This window comes from Hipposideros armiger, unplaced genomic scaffold (genome assembly GCF_001890085.2).
Source record: "Hipposideros armiger isolate ML-2016 unplaced genomic scaffold, ASM189008v1 scaffold_481, whole genome shotgun sequence".
Classification (NCBI taxonomy): Eukaryota; Metazoa; Chordata; class Mammalia; order Chiroptera; family Hipposideridae; genus Hipposideros; species Hipposideros armiger.
Window position 1 is genome coordinate 223,728 of NW_017731831.1, and position 18,624 is coordinate 242,351.

General features: G+C 42.7%; 1 protein-coding gene across 4 annotated transcripts in view; it reads left to right on the forward strand.

The window, feature by feature from the left end:
• The window catches only part of IRF2 (interferon regulatory factor 2), an 87,049-nt gene that overhangs the window by 52,458 nt on the left and 15,967 nt on the right, over positions 1–18,624 (forward strand). For all 4 annotated transcript variants that reach the window (XM_019666958.1, XM_019666954.1, XM_019666955.1 and 1 more), the window contains 4 exons: positions 2,324–2,423; positions 3,485–3,661; positions 3,958–4,004; positions 13,613–13,730. In XM_019666958.1, the coding sequence (XP_019522503.1) occupies positions 2,324–2,423; positions 3,485–3,661; positions 3,958–4,004; positions 13,613–13,730 (442 nt within the window). The remainder of the gene's footprint in view (positions 1–2,323; positions 2,424–3,484; positions 3,662–3,957; positions 4,005–13,612; positions 13,731–18,624) is intronic.

The following is an 18,624-nucleotide window of genomic DNA, read 5'->3' on the forward strand; positions in this document are numbered from 1 at the left end:
TAGCTATTTTGGGTAGTGTTGCTATGAACATTCATGTATAAATATTTGTTTGAACACCTGTTTGTAATTCTTTGAGTATATAGTCAGGAGTAAAATTAGTGGGTCATGTGGTAGCTCTCTGTTTAATTTTTTGAGGAATAGTCAAACTGTTTTCCACAGCAGCTGCACCATTTACATTCTCACTAGCAATGTATGGAGTTTACAGTTTCCTTACATCCTCACCAACACTTATTCTTTTCTTTTCTTTTATGTTTTCTTGATTCTAGCCATGCTAGTGGGTGCGAAATGGTATCTCATTGTTGTTTTACATTTCCCTAATGATCAGTGGTGTTGCGTGTCTTTTACTGTGCTTATTGGCCATTTATTTGGTCTCATCAGGTCCTTTGCTCATTTCAAGAGGATCCACGATAGATAATTACTAGGTTCAGTCAACCATGATTTTGGCATGGTTTCCGTGAGACTGGGTTTGGGTGTGTGTGTGTGTGTGTGTGTATACACATACCTGCTTGCGTGCACGCAAATGCTTGAAAAGATCTACTTTATCAGAATCAACTCTGTGTCTTATGAGATAGATTTCAGATTGTGTCACCACAGAACTCCTTTGACCTAGAAAAAAAGCACAACAGCAAATCCTTTAAGGGTCTATATCTTTAATCATAAACCTTTAGATTCTGGTTGTGCATTTCAGGAAAAGGTCTTTCACTGAAATAAGTTAATTTTAATGTGACCGTCGAAAACTGCATGAAGTGGTTTGCTCTCTGATTTTCATCTACATTAAAAAATAAAATTTCACTCAGTCCCTTTTTGATGATGCCCTTTTGGAAATGGCTAACCTGAAATCCTGCTGTCTCAGTGGATGGTACAGAATGAACAGGAGGGTTTTGTGGAAGTCTCCTGCTTTCAGTTCTTCTTTATTAACTGAACTTTAAATACAGTAGAATTTTCCCTTTTAACAGTTTTTGGGGAACTCCCAAGTGTCCTGAAACACTTTTAGTTCAGGCTTTGTAATTAGCTCTGTGGAGAAGCCCTGAGCCCCTTTTAGGTCGGTTGGGACCCTTTCTGTCTTTCACTGTGAGACCAATATGGCGGAAAATCCCTACTGGCATTTTCTTTCCTTCCCCAATGTATTATGCAGGAATCCCCAGACCTGGACATTATTAGAACTAGCTTGGGAGTTTTAAAAAAAATAGTTTTCCTGGGTTTTAATCTCCACAGAATCGAAGTTAGGAGATCTGTTGTAGGACTGGAACTCTTCTAAATCTAAATGTACTGGGAGACAACATGTGGGGTGATTAAGTGATAGGATCACGTGACCTTGGTTTTGAATTTAGCCTCTTACTATCATAAGTTCCTTGGCTAAATAATTTAATTCTGTCCTTCAGTTTCTTCAACTGTGCAGCAGAAATAATAACATGTACATACACAGTTCATTAGGTTGTTGCAAAAACCAAAACTGAGACCATGTGAATGTGTGTCGTCACAGATAAAGTGCCATGGGACCTTAGTAACTGCTGGTGCTGCAAGTTGAACCAGGTTTCACATACATAGTTGTACTATGAGTGTGACTTTGTTCCCAAAGCACTAGTTTCTAGTCATGTGTTTGCTGGGGTTGATTTAAGCAATTTTGAGTTACCTCTTGGGCTGTAAGAGAGATGGAAAGGGTCTAATAGAAGAAGAATTGTACTGGGGGACTTGACTCCAAAAAAGGAGTATCGTCTTCACATAACTGATACATCTTTGTACTTTTGCTATTTCGTGCAGGACAGTAAACACATAGAGGTCAGAACATTAGAAAGAATCTCCTGTTTCTGTTGGCTACCCAAGCAGAGTGAGATTTTTGGTCTCTGTGACAGTGGCCTCGTTCCCTCAACTTCCCCTTTAGTAGTACAAATGGGTGTTCTTTTGGAGAGTTGCCTAATTTTTAATTTACTAAGGCAGCTGGGGTTCCTCTTTACCAAATAATGGAAGTAAATGATAAGAATAAGCCTGAGAAGTTTCAGTCAGTGGCCAGTTATCTGTGGTTCTTTAAAGGAAAATGGCGCAGATAACAGAACACATTGGCATATCCCAAACCATCGCCTGTGACCTTGGAATACATTCCTGTTCTGCCAGACTCTGCACGAATCTGCATCTCACCTGGGTAGACTGTCAAGATTTAAGACCCAGTAAGGAAGTAGGTTTGGTTTACAGAAAATTTTACTGTAGAAACTCAAAAAACCCTATGGTACTTAGTGGGGACTCTTATTAGCTAGAACTCAAGAACCCTCTGCAATGGTTGACTGAAACCCATGGCTGCAGTTCTTATTTACTTTTTTCTTTTCAGGAAAAGAAGATTTTTCAGATCCCCTGGATGCATGCAGCTAGACACGGGTGGGATGTGGAAAAAGATGCACCACTCTTTAGAAATTGGGCAATCCATACAGGTATTAAAACCCCTTGCATGGTTTATAGAGGCAAGCCCTATTGTTTTTTGTTGGCGGTGGTGGTATTGTTTTCCTGCCTTCTTTTTTTCTTTTAGTTGTGGTATAATTGACAAATAAAATTTTAAGATATTTAAAACAGAGAAGGACTGATCTGATATACTTAATCCTTGTGAAAAGATCCCCCCCCCCCCATTGAGGTAATTAACACACTCATCACCTCAGATATTTACCTTTTATTTACTTGGGTTTTATTTTACTGAAAACATTTAAGTTCTACTGTATTAACAAATTTCAGTTATATAATACAATGTTAATTATTGTTTATTTTTGTTTTTACTACATACCTGACTTATGGTCTCATGAAGATAGCTTTGAAAAACCTGTGACTTGTTCCCAAGAACATCCAGGACACGTGGGGTACACACTTCATCACTCAGAAGTGATGCTCCGCCCATTCCACAGACACTTAGTTCTTAAATTTCCTATAATGTGGAATTCTGATTAAGTTCCCCAGGTGTGTACCAAGGTAACATAGAATTTACTTATTTTGCAGCTTTAAACGTGGGTTGAATTTGTCTCCCCCAAAGGTAGTCAAGAATATATTTATTTACAATGAAATTTAAGTAGGGAGCTATTTAAGGAGTAGACTTTTTGCTTAGTATTTGAAAGTCAGATGAAAAAGAGACACTCCAGTTGCCTGTACTTATGCATCTCGCAGCTCTTCAGCCTTCTGTATGACTTACATGTAATATAGAATGTAAGTCATAGATTCTCCATTCTTCTACCATTGTTAAGTTTCTCTCAAGCTGTTTAGTAGAGTCAGGGTGACCAGTTGCACCAATTTGCCTGGAACTGTCCAGGTTTTAAAATGAAAATGTCCATGTCCCAAGAACCTTCGCAGTCCCAGGCAGACCAGGATGTTGGTTACCATAGGTATCGCCTGGAATTAAAAGAGTTCCCCGTGCTACTTGGCCAGCAAGCTTATGTTTCCAGAAATTTTTACTCTGAATCTAATTTTTTCCTATTTTTATTAACCTTAATTATTTTCGCTATTTTGTTAGGAAAGCATCAACCAGGAGTAGATAAACCTGATCCAAAAACATGGAAGGCGAATTTTCGATGTGCCATGAACTCCTTGCCTGATATTGAAGAAGTCAAGGACAAAAGTATAAAGAAAGGAAATAATGCCTTCAGAGTATACCGGATGTTGCCCTTATCGGAGAGGCCTTCTAAGAAAGGTAGATAATGAGATTTACTGACAAAAACAATGATCATTTAATATATATTCTAGTACCTTTGTGATTTCTTTATTTCCACATCTGTGGTTCACACTGTGGAAGATAATTCTGCCCTTATTTGACCAAGGAAAATGACTCTCAGGTTGCCAAATGCAGTAAAATGTTTGAAATTTAGGCCATATACAGATTAAAGCATGTGCAGGGTCATTGAGAGTTTCAGAAAGAATTTAACTTAAGGGAAGTGGTTCTCTGTATGTTTTCATGAGTTAATCCAAAAATGTTTTCTGTTGCCACAGGAAAGAAACCAAAGACAGAAAAAGAAGACAGAGTTAAGCACATCAAGGTAATCTTTGGTTGTTCAGGGAGAAGGCCAAAGTTGTGACAATATTAATGATTTGTATTCTTTCTCATAAAAACAAGTAATGTGATCTCTGTGAAGTATTTAATCTTTCTTCTTTTGCTATTGTGTTTTGTATGCTTTACATGTCTCCTCTTGGACATGTACCCACTTGCAGACTCAAGGACACATATCCCTACTTCATCCAATTTCTCAGAAATTTATGAATGAAGTCAGAAATTCACCCTGGAGTGGATAGCCTCAAGCCTCCATCTGCTCCCCACACTATTGCCAGCTGGTAACTTAGTACCAGCTAAGTTCCAGCAACCAGCTACAATTTGATAATATTAAGTACATTTTCAGGCAGTTATATATATTTTAAAGTATATTAAATATTATACACCTATATTAAAGTGTGTTACCTATATTTTACATATATATATATATATATTCCATGATAAGCCATTAGGTTGGGGACCCAGTGATGAGTTCAAACACTCTATTAGTGTAGATCTCAATTGTTTTTTTCTGCTCCACTCTCAAGCCAACTCTCATGACTCCCAAAGGTTTTCTATAGGGGTGTGTGTGTGTGTGTGTGTGTGTGTGTGTGTGTGTGTGTGTGTGTGCCTGCTTTCCAGTAGGCTGTGCAGCGTGAAATCTCCGGCAGTGTGAAGACCTTTGTGTGTAGATTGGGTAGCCCTGGTTAAATAGCCAGAGGATAGCCAAATACTCCGTGCAAAACTGAGGATAAGCTTCAGTTCCCAGGCAAAGAGCAGACACTGCAAACCCAGAGCTCTAGACCACCAGAGAGAAGATTTTCTAGTTTTCTGTGCTCCCTTTGTGCATGAAGAAACTGAATGGGTCGGGAGAGTTGAGTGAGGTGGACCCAAAGGCTGTGCGACATGGGGCCAAGGTCTCACCATTATTTAGAAATGAACTTAAAAGAGCTGTCAAGTATTCTGATTTTTAACCTTGAATAACTATTGAAGAAAAAAAAACCTGTCCAGGTAGCACAATGTTTAAATACAAGCCAGTTAGTCAAAATAGCAGGAAAAAGCTACAAAAAAAATTTTACTTCAGATATAAAGTTAGACTTGTGTAAGGAATTAGAATTTGAGGGGAAACTTAAATAAATCATAGTTTCAGAAACGTTTACCCCTATAACGGAAAATAAGTATTTTAGTCAGAGTGTTTTACTAACAATACCTCCAGTTTCATTTTCAGTATCTTTAGTTTGTGACTTATTTTAAATATAGCACAGTATTAAGGCCCAATTTTGTTTTAACTTTTTATTGTGGAAAAATTTTATACGTACAGGAAGGAGACAAATGAGTAAAATTGACTCTGAACCTTCACCCCAATTTCAACATTAATGAGCTCATGGCCATTTTATTTCAGATATTCAATCATTGTTGACCTACAAAAACAGTTTTAATATGGTTTCGCTCAATATTTTGAAGCAAATTCCAAACATATAATTTCTTCCATAAATATTTCAGTGTATATCTTTAAAAGATAGGTACTCTTTAAAAATAGCACAGTATCATTTTGCATCTGAAAAAAATTAACAGTAATTTCTCAGTATCATTAAATATCCAGTCAGTGTTCAGATTTCTAGTTGTTCCATAAATGTTATCATTTTTATACAGTCTGTTTACTTGAATCAAGATCCGTATATAATGTCCACACATTGTGAGTTTTGGATATGTCTGTTAAGTTTTTTTTAATCTATAGGTTTCCCATACATCACTTTTAAAAAATTTAATTTTTCCTTGAAGCTGAAAAAATCTAGTTATTAGTTGTATCCATTTTCCCACAGTTTAGATTATGTAGGGTCTACATGTTGATTAGTTTAGTTAGAAAAGTGTAACTTCCCCACAAATATGTGATTTTGAAGAATTTGCTATAATCTTAAGTACGACTAGACCCTATTTATTACTATTTTCACAGCATCTAGTTCAGTGCGTGGTGCAGGACAGATAAGTAGCACATATTTGATCACTGAATACATGCATGAATGTTTGTTGATCAAATAGATGCATAAATAAATATAACATGTGGGGTAGGAGTCGGGGTTTTACATTAGAATGCAGATTTAATTTCATAATCTCAGTTAATGGAGAAATAAGAATGGAGAAACAGATGTTTACTTTTCAACAACCTTCGCTCAAACGTATCTACCATAATCCATTGACTATCAGATGCCAATGATGATAAGATGCACCATTATTTTATGTATCTCTAAGCAAGAAAAACTGCTTACAATGAAACCATGACATATAATTAGATTATAAGGCACATCCTATTTCAGGGATGTGGAAATGTGCATCTTAGAACTGATGACGCGTGCTGTTCTCATAAGTAAGAGACATCTGCAGTCACATCAGCAATGGCGGTGCCTTCCACATGGCCAGCCCTAGATGGGGGTTGGCCATTATCAGCTGAGGAAAGCAAGTGAGAAGTTTCCTCTTAGGTGCAACTATGTGGGTCAAGTTCCATTCCAGCAAAGTGTACATTGCGAAACCTTCCCGTGATGAAGATATGATTAATACTGGAAACTTGCCCTCTCAAAGGGACATTGTTCCTTCAGCAGAAGGAAGGTGATTCATCAGAAATTAGCACAGCCGAACTTATGAATTTAAATCTGCTTGCATCTGTTCTACTGTGTAGCAGTGGAATGTGGATAGGGCCAGGGGGCCTCCCAAATTCTGTGGCTCGTGACTGAAGTAAGAGATAGTCTTCTCTTACTGTTTCTGTAGAATGTCTCCAAAGTTCACTCTCCAGATTGTCTGGAATTGTATAATTCAAGGACCTTATCCTGAGTCAGCCCTGAGTTAATATGTTCTGTGCAAATAACGCAACTGGATAGACTAGATGGGTTTCTTCCACTGAGAAAATCTGTCTTGTGTGTAGCGACTAGGTATGAAAGTTTGCTGTTGAAGCAAGCTCTTTCCAGTTTTCATTCAGTTCAAGTTGGACTGGAGTTTTAACTAGAAAAGGATGTTTAGAACATGCAAGATTTTTCTAGGAAATTGTTAGAGTTTTTCTTGGGTTACTCAGGCAATTTAGCTCCATGCCATATGTTCCCTGAGCAAATAGCTTCCCTGAGACTGGGAGACCCAAGGCCCATTTGCCACGTAGTAGGTGCAGAAATGCTGCCTTGATATTTACTGATGTCTCTTTTTGAGGATGTCGTGTATATTCAGCAAGCCATTTTAATTTGAACTAAGAGCCACCTATGTGAGGAAGTATAAGTAAGGAACACAATAGTGAGTAATACTAGATTGTGCAATATCAGTGCATACTTGTATATGTGTTTTAAAAATGTAATAAGGCCAAGATCAATAAGGATGGAAGTGGGTAAAACAGCGGCATGGTAGCTGACATTTTTGGGCCCCTCCCAAGTTCTAAGCTGTAATTATTATCTCATGTAGTGCTCCCTGTGATGGGCAGGTTATCTATCATCGTTTTGCATACAGGGAAATGGAGGCACAAAGAGGCTGAGTCATTTCCCCAAGGTTGCACTGCTTTATGGAGCTGTAGTTTGCATCCAAGTTAGTCCATCTCCAGAACCCATGCTTTTTCACCACACTCAGGGCCTTTAGCTGTTCGGAGGCTGTGGGCTCTGAGCCAGGTCCTGGGAGATGGATGGATTGAGTGAAATGGAGGTCATTTTCAGGCACCCAGAAGCATCTTACAGGAGCGCCTGGAGATGAGAGTTGCTGTTCATTCTTCGCTGGATGAGTCAGGAAACTGGCTTAATTAGAGCAGTAGTTTGTGTGAGGGCACAATGGGAAACAAAGACAAGTAGGTAGGTAGGGTGGATCAGCAATGAATACTTCCTGCCTCAGAGGATTGTTTACAGATGGAAGACACATCATGCTTTGAAATATAATGTGCTTCCAGATCAAAGGATTGGTGTTATTATGGAAAATATAACCTAGGAGGGCCTCTAACGGCACTTGGTAAAGAGTAGGCTTCTGAATACGGACCTCTGAGTAGCGGTTACAGAAAGCAAATACTGGTTTAGCAGAATTTTCTGATAGAGCTGTTGGCTCTAACAGTGACTTGAGCTGGCTTAAAAAGCAACACGCTCCCCGTCACTGTCCCAAGACAGGCTGAACGACCACCTGTGAGGGATGATACTGGAGGGAGTAGTGTTTAAACCTTAATCAGACGAAGACACATGACCCACTTGAGAAACATAAAATCAACGCTGCCCTCCCTGGATGGAGCAGGCGAGAGGGCTTGCCCTGCCGGTCGTGGTGCCTCCCTCCCCTCCTGGTGGCTCTCGAGAGACTGCTCAGCACACAGTCTAAAAATTGGTTGGCTAAATAGCCTCTCTGGATGATTTCGTAAAATAAGGCCCAGTTGAGCTCTTTGGGGCAGATTTGGAGCATGATGGAATTGATTTTTAAGGGAGGTCTTTCTCATGGTAATAGGAAGGAATGGAGGGGAGGGGAGGAGAGACTGCGGTAGAAGGTCTAGATGAAGATGGTGGCAGTTGGACTAGAAAGGAGGAGATATTTCTGTGGAGAAAGGAAGGGGATGAAGACAGGAGTGGCTCAAAGAGGGAGGCCCTGAGTTTTCAACCCTCATAGAGGGGGTTATTGGGAATGAAGCGTGTTTTGTGGAGAAAAGGGCGTGTGTTTAACTTTGAACATGTTGAGTTTGCAATGACAGAGAGCCTCGAAAGTAAAGAAATGGTGGGTAGAAAGTTGGATCTGACAGGTGCAGAGCTCAGGTAACTGTGGGAGGGCAGGTGTGTGGTCATTGACTCAAGGATGATATTGGAGCCTGGAAAACAGATGTCTTCTCCAAGAGAGAAGCTGTAAGAGATGAAAACAGAGACCTAAGGAGAAGACGAAAAGAAGAAAAGTGAGCTGAAGAAAAAAGTCAAAAGGGAACTTGCAGTGAGAGTGGGGAGAAAGAAAATGAAGATGGTCTAGTTCCCAGCAAAGAAGGAAAGGATGGAAGGTGTTTCTAGGACCAGACAGGAGGCTTCAGCCTGTTTTGCTAGAGCCCCTGTTCCTAGTGGCCTCGTGGCCTCCATGTGTACAGTGTGCAATTCCCTGGGCGGCTTTTATGAAGCCCAGCTATCAGCTTGAATTTTTTGTTAGTATAGAAACCTAGAGATACTTTTAAATTTGGCTTCAAGGAGACTGATTTTACACAGATGAATTAGGACATTTCTGGACGTGAGGATTTGGGATGGGGTGGCAAATGGTCTAACAGCCATTATATTTGGCCTCAGAGAGGGGACATCTAGATAAGGACTGTGGCACAGGGATGAGACAGAATGGGCTTGGAGCAGAGGGATGCTGTTATGTGACTCAGGCCCACCCCAAGCATAGTTTTGAGATGAACCAAAGGTGTATTATTTTAGAGGTCTAAAGAAGGCTGCCCTGCCCCCGAACTCTTTCTTATGCCAGCTTGCTTTCACCTAAAATCCCTTAAAGTGTAGACCAAATCTTGGATTCTCTAATGAACAGCCCAAGCATCTTGGGCATAACTATTTAGCAGAGTTCATGCACCATGGAGGGGTCTGAACCCAAGCACCATCTTTTCTGTTTTGGTTTTCTTTGGGGCAAGGTGAGGGTTAGAAACCAAGAGGACCTGATTAATAGGAGAACCTACATCTAAAATAAGAGAGGGAATAAAGGGCCGGCCGAGTGGCACAGTTGGTTAAGAGCTCGCTTGGAAACACCAGCTCTGAGCAGCAGGGCCGCGGTTCGGATCCCACATTAAGGGCCAGTGATGCTGCGCCCTCTACAGCTAAGATGATGAACAACAGCTTGACTTGGAGCTGGGCTGCTGTGAGTCTCTGGCAACGGCATAAGCTGCAGCAGGGCTGCAGTGGGCTGCTTTTTGCTACCATGAGTGGCCAACCAATGACCGGTGGCCGACTGCCTCACCCGAGAAGAGCACAATGATAATACCAACATGGGCCAGTGAAGCAACGTCCTCCACAACTAGACTGAAGAACAAAACAGCAATTTGTCTACCTGTCTGTTCCCCTTCCCTCGATTCCCCAGCGCTGTTCTCCCCCAATTCCCCAATAAAATCTTTAAAAAAAAAAAAAAAGAAAGGGAATAAAAAGGGGAGGCTAGTTCAGGATTAACCAGGCCACATTACAGTGCAGCACCATGGGGACGGTGCAGCAAGGAGGGGGCACCACAGAGGGCCGGGGGACACTGTGGGCAAAGGCTGTTCATGACCTGCAAGATCTCCAGGCACGTGTTCCACAGACAACTCTACACCCCTTTTCTTATTTTGGAATACTATATATATAGTTTAGGTTTAGATGTCCCTATTTTAATCACTTCAAAACTTTTTTTTTTTTAAAGATTTTATTGGGGAATTGGGGGAGAACAGCATTGGGGATTTGGGGAAGGGGACCAGACAAGTTGCTGTCCTTTTGTTCATCAGTCTAGTTGTAGAGGACGTCGCTTCACTGGCCCATGTTGGTATTGTAATCATAGCACTCTTCCTGGCTGAGGCAGATCGGTCACCGGCAGTTGGAGGGCCACTCACGGCGGCTCTTGGTATCTCGTGCTGGCTGCCGGCTGCTCACGGTAGCTCACTGCAGCCCCACCTGCAGCCTATGCCATCGCCGGCGACTCACGACAGCCCAGCTCCAGGTCAAGCTGTTGTTCACCATCTTAGCTGTAGAGGGCTCAGTGTCACTGGCCCATGTGGGATCCAAACCTGGTGGCCCTGCTGCTCAGAGCTCGCGTTCCCAAGCCAACTCTTAACCAACAAGCCACTTGGCCGGCCCCCACTTCAAAACTTTTGACTAGTGTAGCTTTGATCCCCGTTGTTCTGCATCCTGGATGGGGAAACCTTTCAGGGAGTCACTGACTACATTCTACTATACAAGTTACTATATTTTCCTTCCAGAGCAATTATACCAGTGAAGTGGTTGCACTGAAGACTTTGAAATGGACAGGTTCTTCTTGAAGTGGGGCTGAGAGGAGAAAAACAGTTCAGACTAGCCTGGCTCAGTCTCCACTGGTAGAAAATATCGTTCTATTGTAGAAGTAATACAGGGTACAAGGTAGTGATGGGGGAGTAAATAGTTCTGTCTCCTTTGGAAATAGTGCAGGATGCAGGGTTAATTAAGACAGAAAGCTGGAATCAGACCGTGTTGCATGATCAAAGACTGACTACTGATCCTGTGTCTCCTCAGGCTGAAAGTAACATAACCTTGGAAAATGAATTTGTCTCTGAGTCATAGTTTCCTCAAGTGTAAAGTGATAAAAGTATCACTTGCCACTAATTAAAGTATATAGATCATGTGAAACACTGAGAGGTCTTCAGCTGAAAAGTCAGAATAATATACGTTTTTAAATATATGCAAGTCCTGCTGCCTCATTACTTTTATAAGAGACCCAGAAACAGAATGAGTAAAAAAAACGAACAATAAACAAAACTTAAGACAACAAAAGAAGCCCATAAAAATTATCTGGTTTTTTTTCCATAATTCCTTCAAATGTTCTGTACTCAAATGCTCAAGTGGCCAGAGTCGAGGGCAAGCCTTATCTGAGAAGTTCCTTTGGAGAGATTTGAGGAAATATAGTGAAACATGCGGTGTGATTGGGGGGTGGAGGGAGATGCAAAAGGGCCATTGAGGAAACCAGCGAGGAGGAAGGTGCCACCAGAAAGGTGTGGAATTGCAGCAATGACAGGTGGTTCACGTTGTCAAGAGGGAGTGTGCAGGCCTTCCTACTGGGTGTCAGAGTGGTGTTGAGGGGAAGGGATGTGAGGAAAGGTCACTGGATTTGGACGAGCAGAGTTTTATTGGCGACTTTAGATTAAATAGTGGGCATTTATTTAGTAAGTGCCAGGGGTACATTTATCTCATTTAATCTTCATGTCATCCCTATGACGTGGGTCCTGTTGTCCTCAGTTTATATCTGTCCACCGTGCCCTGAAAGAGGCTTAAAGAGGGTAAATAAAGGTCTGAAACTAGTAAGGGGTGGACAAGCCAGGCTTTGACCCCAGGCCTGTCTTACCACCCCCCAGAAGCCAGGAGCTGGGTTCCCCAAGTGGAGTGGCAGCGAGGCTGTAGGCTCTAACAAGAACGTAAGTGAGGAGTCGAAGGTGGGGAAGGCAGATACTTGCTCAGGAGTTTGGCTATAAAGGAAGAGAAAAGATGGTGGTTCAAGTCATGGGCCAGTGAGATTTTCCTAGAAAAGACAGACTTCTTACTTGGAACTTGTAAAACAAAACAAAACAAAACAAAACAAAACAAAACAAAACAAAACAAAAAACGGAGGGGGGTGGAATGCAAGATGCTACAGGACAAAAAGGTAAAAGTTCTGCCCAGTGGGGCTGTCCTGGGTCCTTCTTTATGTTCACCCTTTGGTACATCTGGTCAACCATGCTGTGTGTGACTTTTTTTTTTTTAATTGAGCTATACAGTGAAGTGATGTCTTTGAAGTTATAGTTATTGCGGTGGGAGTTTGCCGGGGATCGTGAAGGAGGAGGTCATTTTCCCCTCCTTTCCTATGTCACTTTTTGGGGGAGCTCATCACTGATTCCAAGTGGCACATAAATAAATTGATAGGAATGCCCCACATGTCTTAGAGGTCTACAACACTCTGGATTTTTCAAAGCACAGTCCTATCGACCTCACAAGCTCTTCTGCTCCCATCTTGTGTTCTTTCTGCCCCTCCACCCTCCTCTCCATTTTGGTTTCCTGAAGGAGTCGTCCTATGTGGCTCTTTTTGTCTGGCTCGATTGCTGTCATGGACACAAATGCAATCTTACCTTGAGGAGAAGCTCACCCCTCAAAGTGCTGAAAGGCAATATGTTCCTCAGGACTGGCTCTCCCAGGGTTGGTTGGCACTCTCAGCCTGGAGGGTTCTAGTGCACTTGAATAAAGCAGAACTGAAAAGCTATACTAAGGAAAAGGAAATTGTTCTCATTGTTTCATTAGTATGAGTGGGCTGCGTGGGACATTCAGGCACTTGAAAGGCATTTATATGAAGCTGTGGGTGTGGGGTTGCTTGACTGGACTCCATCAGGAGAGTGAGGCTTTGGCTGTGAGTCTGGCCTGTGTTATCAGCCACCCACCTAGTGCAGGACACTCAAGTGGTCAGAGTCAAGGGCAAGACTTATCTGAGAAAAAGTCATCCACAATGCCCTCTGGGTTCCTGTTCTTGGGCCAACAGTTGAGGCATTTTCCTCAGAACTGGAGGAAAGAGTTTTTTCCCACAAATAATTGTAAAAGAGCTGGCATGATTCCTCTCTTCAAAAGAAGACCATGAGTTTACTCTTGATCACTGCCTCCCTCAGATAAGGAAGACTTGGAATTTAGGTAGTGCGGTACTTTACATAGACAGTCACACAGCTCCGCTTCACCCTAGAGCTATTGTCTGAAGGTGTAAGCATTTCAGAAAGGCACATTAGAGGCATTGGTACGATTTCCTCAAAGGAGAACACTACATGGAAATGTGCTTCTTCATCTCCAGGCTGATTTAAAGAGGTAGGGAATGCATTCGGGAGATGAACGGACTCTAGTGTTAAAGTAGGCAGAGTGTAGAATTTAAGCTAAGAAAATGGAGGGCAAAGGAAGTGTTCTCAATTCTGTTTTCTTTTCTTCTTCCTAGCAAGAACCAGTTGAGTCATCTTTGGGGCTTAGTAATGGAGTAAGTGATCTTTCTCCTGAGTATGCGGTCCTGACTTCAGCTATAAAAAATGAAGTGGATAGTACGGTGAACATCATAGGTAAACTGTTTTGACATCTCATTTTTTATACACATGAGCAGCCCTCTGGGGTCTAAAATTTGTAAAACATGATTTGAAATAACATAGGCAGTGGGAGGGGGTCTTGGAACCATCTCAACATGCCAAGTTCCAGCCCCCAGATTACAGGCCTGAAAAATAAAAGCCTTTGAGGTTCAGATAAAGAAATTCGGATGGTTCAGCCTCAAGAAAATAGGCCAAGAGTGACTTCCCAGGAGAGTCCAAGTAGATGAAATGGTTTTATTTCCCTAGTGGCTAATGATTAGCAGCTTGCAATCTTTCAGTAAATGGTCAGATGGACAAAGTGTTATTTATTTAACTTGGGAACATGGAAAGGGGAGACTGTGCTCTCAGCACCTGCTCCATGGCAGAGCTGCCACAAAGGTGGTGCTCATCACACAGATGAAGAGACTGAGGCACAGAGACACGTTGCCAAAGGACCCACTTTGGTTCCACAAAGAGTTTCGAGCACGCTCTATATTCTAGACTTGCTCCTATGAGCAGGAGCTAGATTGGGGAACAAGGCAGGCCCAGTTCCTAGTTTCATGGAGGGAGAGAGACAGTAAACAAAGCCACAGCTAACCAATGCTGCAAAAGAAAATAATGGAGATAAGAGAGAACCAGGGACTGGCTTTTGATTGGAGGCTTCCCTGAGGAGTTGACGTTTCCCCGGAAGCCGGGTAAGTTGGAGGGACATCGTGGGGCAGGCAGCAGGCAGTATGACCCATCTAGACCATGACATAACACACTTGGAGAGCCAGAGGAAAGTTTGTGTGACTGAGTGTAGGGAGCAGCAAGAGGTTCCCCTCAGAGAGGGTGGCCAGGCGGGGTCATGGGGGCCTTTGCAGGCCCAGGGATGGAGATTGGGTTTTGTTTCCAAACTGCTGGAGAGTGCATTTCAAAACAATTTTTTTTTAACTAACGTATAATGGACAGTGGAGTGCATAAGTGTTTTACATACACACATGATGTAAATACCACCCCTCCAGGCTTTTAGGCAGGAGGGTGACAAGCGTTACTTACATCTCAATAAAGTCCCACTAGGACACTGTGGTGAATGGTTGGTGGGAACTCTGTGCAAGGCAGAGGCCCAGCCGTGAGCTCTTATTCCAGTTCCAGCCCCAGAATCTCAAATCGGAGCTTTGCGCTCAGGTCTCTTCTGGTTCACTGAACCTTGCTCCATGTTGGAAACAGTCAGGGCTTCTGATGCTGGTAAGCACCAGAGAGATCAAGCAAGCGCAAGCCTCACATCTGGGTGCCTTCGTTCCTGGATTGTCCTTTGAATATGGACGGGAAGCCACAGCCCCTACAGATGCCAGTCACCTGAGAGTTTTGGAAGTGGAACCATGTATGTGAGAACTCCCTTAAGTGTAGAGATCTTGGGGAGAATGTGGGGTAAAAGGAGAATGGAGCAGATGCTGAGTATGTGCTGTATCTCAGGGCAGGCCTGGCCTGGGCTTCCTTCCAGGGCTCATATCTAGACCGGGCACTTTTGCATGGAGGCAGTTGGTCCCACAGTCGTTTTGAGCTGAGAGAGGTCATCAGGATTGAGCGTTCTTCTCACTTCCCCTCTGCAGTGAGGCAACTTGCCCGACCCGAAACCCAGCTCTCCTCCGTCCTGGGCCCTTTTACCCAAGGCCCCAGGCTGCTTCACCACCCTCTTGTCAGGGCAACAGTAGGTTTTCAGGTTGTTTGGTTGAGTCTTCAGGATGAGAATTCTCAGCCCTGGAGAGTGTTCTTTGCCCCTGCTATGGCAGGTGCCACATGGGCTTGGTACTAATTTAATGAGTCATCGCTGCTGGGGCCAAGACAAATGCAGGTTTGGTTAGAATTCACCTACTGGATTACATGATTCTCTTCTTTGGAATAATAATAAAATAATAATGGATGGCAGTAAAATGAGTTTGGATATCTCTTTCTATGTAGTCGGTGGCCCTTACTAAGGTATAGAATTATACATGAAGTGGACCCATACAAGTATTTTGAAGAAATGGGTAATTCGTGATCATTGCTAACAATAGCACTGCCTCAGATTTTAAACCCTTCGCAGCGCTATGGTCTACACACACCCACGACCATTAACTAGCCATCCCAGCCTTTGTGATTTGTGGATAGAGATGAGAAACATGGGGATTCTAGTTCCAAGGCCACTGTGGAACGTGAGAGAGTCTCCTTCTGTCTCTCTTAACCTTCTAAAAATGCTTTATTTAAAAATGACACTGTTTCTTGCTTTCAGTTCATTTGTTTCTAAACCCAAAGTTCATTCCAGTTTTATACTTAGGCACCAAGATGAAAGCTTCAAGGTGTTTCCATGCTACTTGTATAAGCATATGTTCATAAGATTAAAATGGGGAGCAGAAATGAGTACTTAATATGATAGTAGTTGTTCACGTTTGTAGGATCTGAGCTAGGGAAATAGATTGAAAATCCGGAAGTTAATCTATTGGAGGCCAGCCAGCCAGCACACTTTATTCTGGACAGGGTCGCTGTTTTGTAAGTGAACCCATTAAATGTGCAAACCGTGAAGTATACTGTTGCCCTGACAAGTGAACTCTTGCTTGATTACTATGTTTTACTTCTATTCTTGCCACAAATCAGAGCGGGAAGACACACACGCACATACACATGTGCACATACTGGTGATTTTCAGCAGGCTGTGTCCTGGTCTTGTCTTCTCGTCCATAACAACTGAATGTCCTTTCACAGTTAGCTAGCTGTGCACACAAAAAAAGGAGTGCCACATCTCAGTACTTACAGCATGTCTTTGAATATTCCATCTCTCCTGTACAGCTAAATGCATAGGTTAGCACCCCCAAAGACCTATCCCTGCTTTCCCTTTAAGGGGAGGGAGAAAACACGCCTTATTTATTTATTTTCCTTATTTTTACTTTTCTTTAGCGTTGTATTATTTTGTGTGGGTGGTAACTTCTGTTTTTAGGAAGCGGAAGCAGCCGGCAACATGTTGAATTGTTCTGACAATACCCCGCTGGCATCTTGCCTGGGTTAGCAGTGCTTTTGCTGAGCTGTATTGAAATGATCTCCAGGCCAGTGTAAAAAAGCTTGCAGGTGCGGACATTCTGTCCGACTTGCCTAGGCAGTGCTTTATAACCCCATTGTGTTTCTTGATAAAAGGTAACCCCACCCTTCAAAAAAGCAATGCTTGCTACAGAACAAGGGAGGCTATTCATTATACTCCGAAGTACATCAAGCAATCCTTAGTGACTAGATATACAGCATTAGGAAATAGTGTAATTTAGATTTTGGCTGGGTTTTGGCTGCCCAAAATGTACCTATATAGGATGTACTTTTTTTTTTTTTTGTAATTGCTTCCAAATTTGACTAACTTTAAAGTGAACGTTGAGTAGCTTTTTTAGCCAAGCTTAGAAAGAAATTCAAGTATCAACAGGGAGGACTGAAATTACAGGAGAACAGATTTACCACTTAAAGACCACCCTTAGGGCTCTCACGAGGGCCTCTGGAACCAGAATTCATAATGACTGGAGGGTGGCCAAAGGTGACACTAGGCTGTAGAACTATGTCTTCATCTTTTTCCAGCTCCTTTTCCCCTGTTCTGTTTGCCAATTTTCCTGGTGCTTAAGATATGAAAAATTCCATCTACCAAGTACATAGTAGCTTTAGGGTGGATCTTGAGATGGAAGGCACCACACCACCTCTTGAGAGGGAGTGAGTGAAGGTCTAAATGCTGGATCTTAACGGCGCTGTCTGCTGTGCCCCATGCCTTCCCCTGAGAGAGCTGAGCTGTCTACCCTTCAGAGCCCGGGCCAGAGACAAAGCATCCAGTTTCATCAGGACCCCCAGAAAGCTCAGGGCGATATGAAACTCCACGTGAGATCTGAACTAAGATATCACAATATGCCCAGACTCAGAATCAATACTACCTCGAATTTTTCTTCAGCGGACTGGACCTTGGAAAGCCTAGTTACAGAGGTGAGACTGCGTGGGACGCGCTCTCCGTCACAAAGGGCAGCCAGGAGCCCCGGGCAGTGGAGTTTTGACTGTTGTTTTTCCAACCTTAAGAAGTTTTCATTTACCCAAGAAACCTGCCATCTTTTTATGAGGCTATATATATTTTCCCCGTCCACCTCTCCCTCCTCACCCCCATCTCATGCATAATTAACGATCAGATCCTCCTGTCTTCCCGCGTTCGGTTTCTCAAACCCATCCCCTTCTTTCTATTTCTGATACTGTTCCCAGTCACCTTCGCTCTTGCCTGAGCTCCGCTTCTGTTCTGTCCCCTCCCCGCTTATTCTCCACACAGAGTGATTTTGAAAACAAATGCTCGTCTCACCATGTCACTATTGCCCGCAGGACAAAGACCCCAGCCTCTCTCATGGCTCCAGGGTCCTGATGACCTGGCCCCTGCCCACCTCTTTTATACATGTTTTTGAATTTGAGGTATTTTGAACAATTTGACTTCCATGTGCCCATCCAGACAGAAAGTGAGGTTGATTGTGAGTTTTGTTATTGTGGAGAGGCCGCTAAGCTGTGTCAACACAGCACAGCAAGAAATGGGCGTTTGGCAGTTCCACTGGTAAGTGCCAACGCAAGAGGCCTTACCCAGATTTCTGCTCCCTGACCACTGACTCTTGAGACATATCGATGAACTCTACTGAGCTTTGATTGGGACACCTTATTTGCTTCCCTGTATGTGATGCTGTTTTCTCAGGGGTGAAGAGTATGTACTACTCCGGTCACACTTGCTTCACTGTGAACCTGCATCAGCCTATTATAGTCCAGGACCATCTGCCCGTGCAAGGACCGAACTCCATTCTCTGAAATTCCTAATCCCACAGAGACTGTCTCTCCCATCATTGCTCTTGGAAACTAAACTAAACCATGGCCATAATTTTTTTTT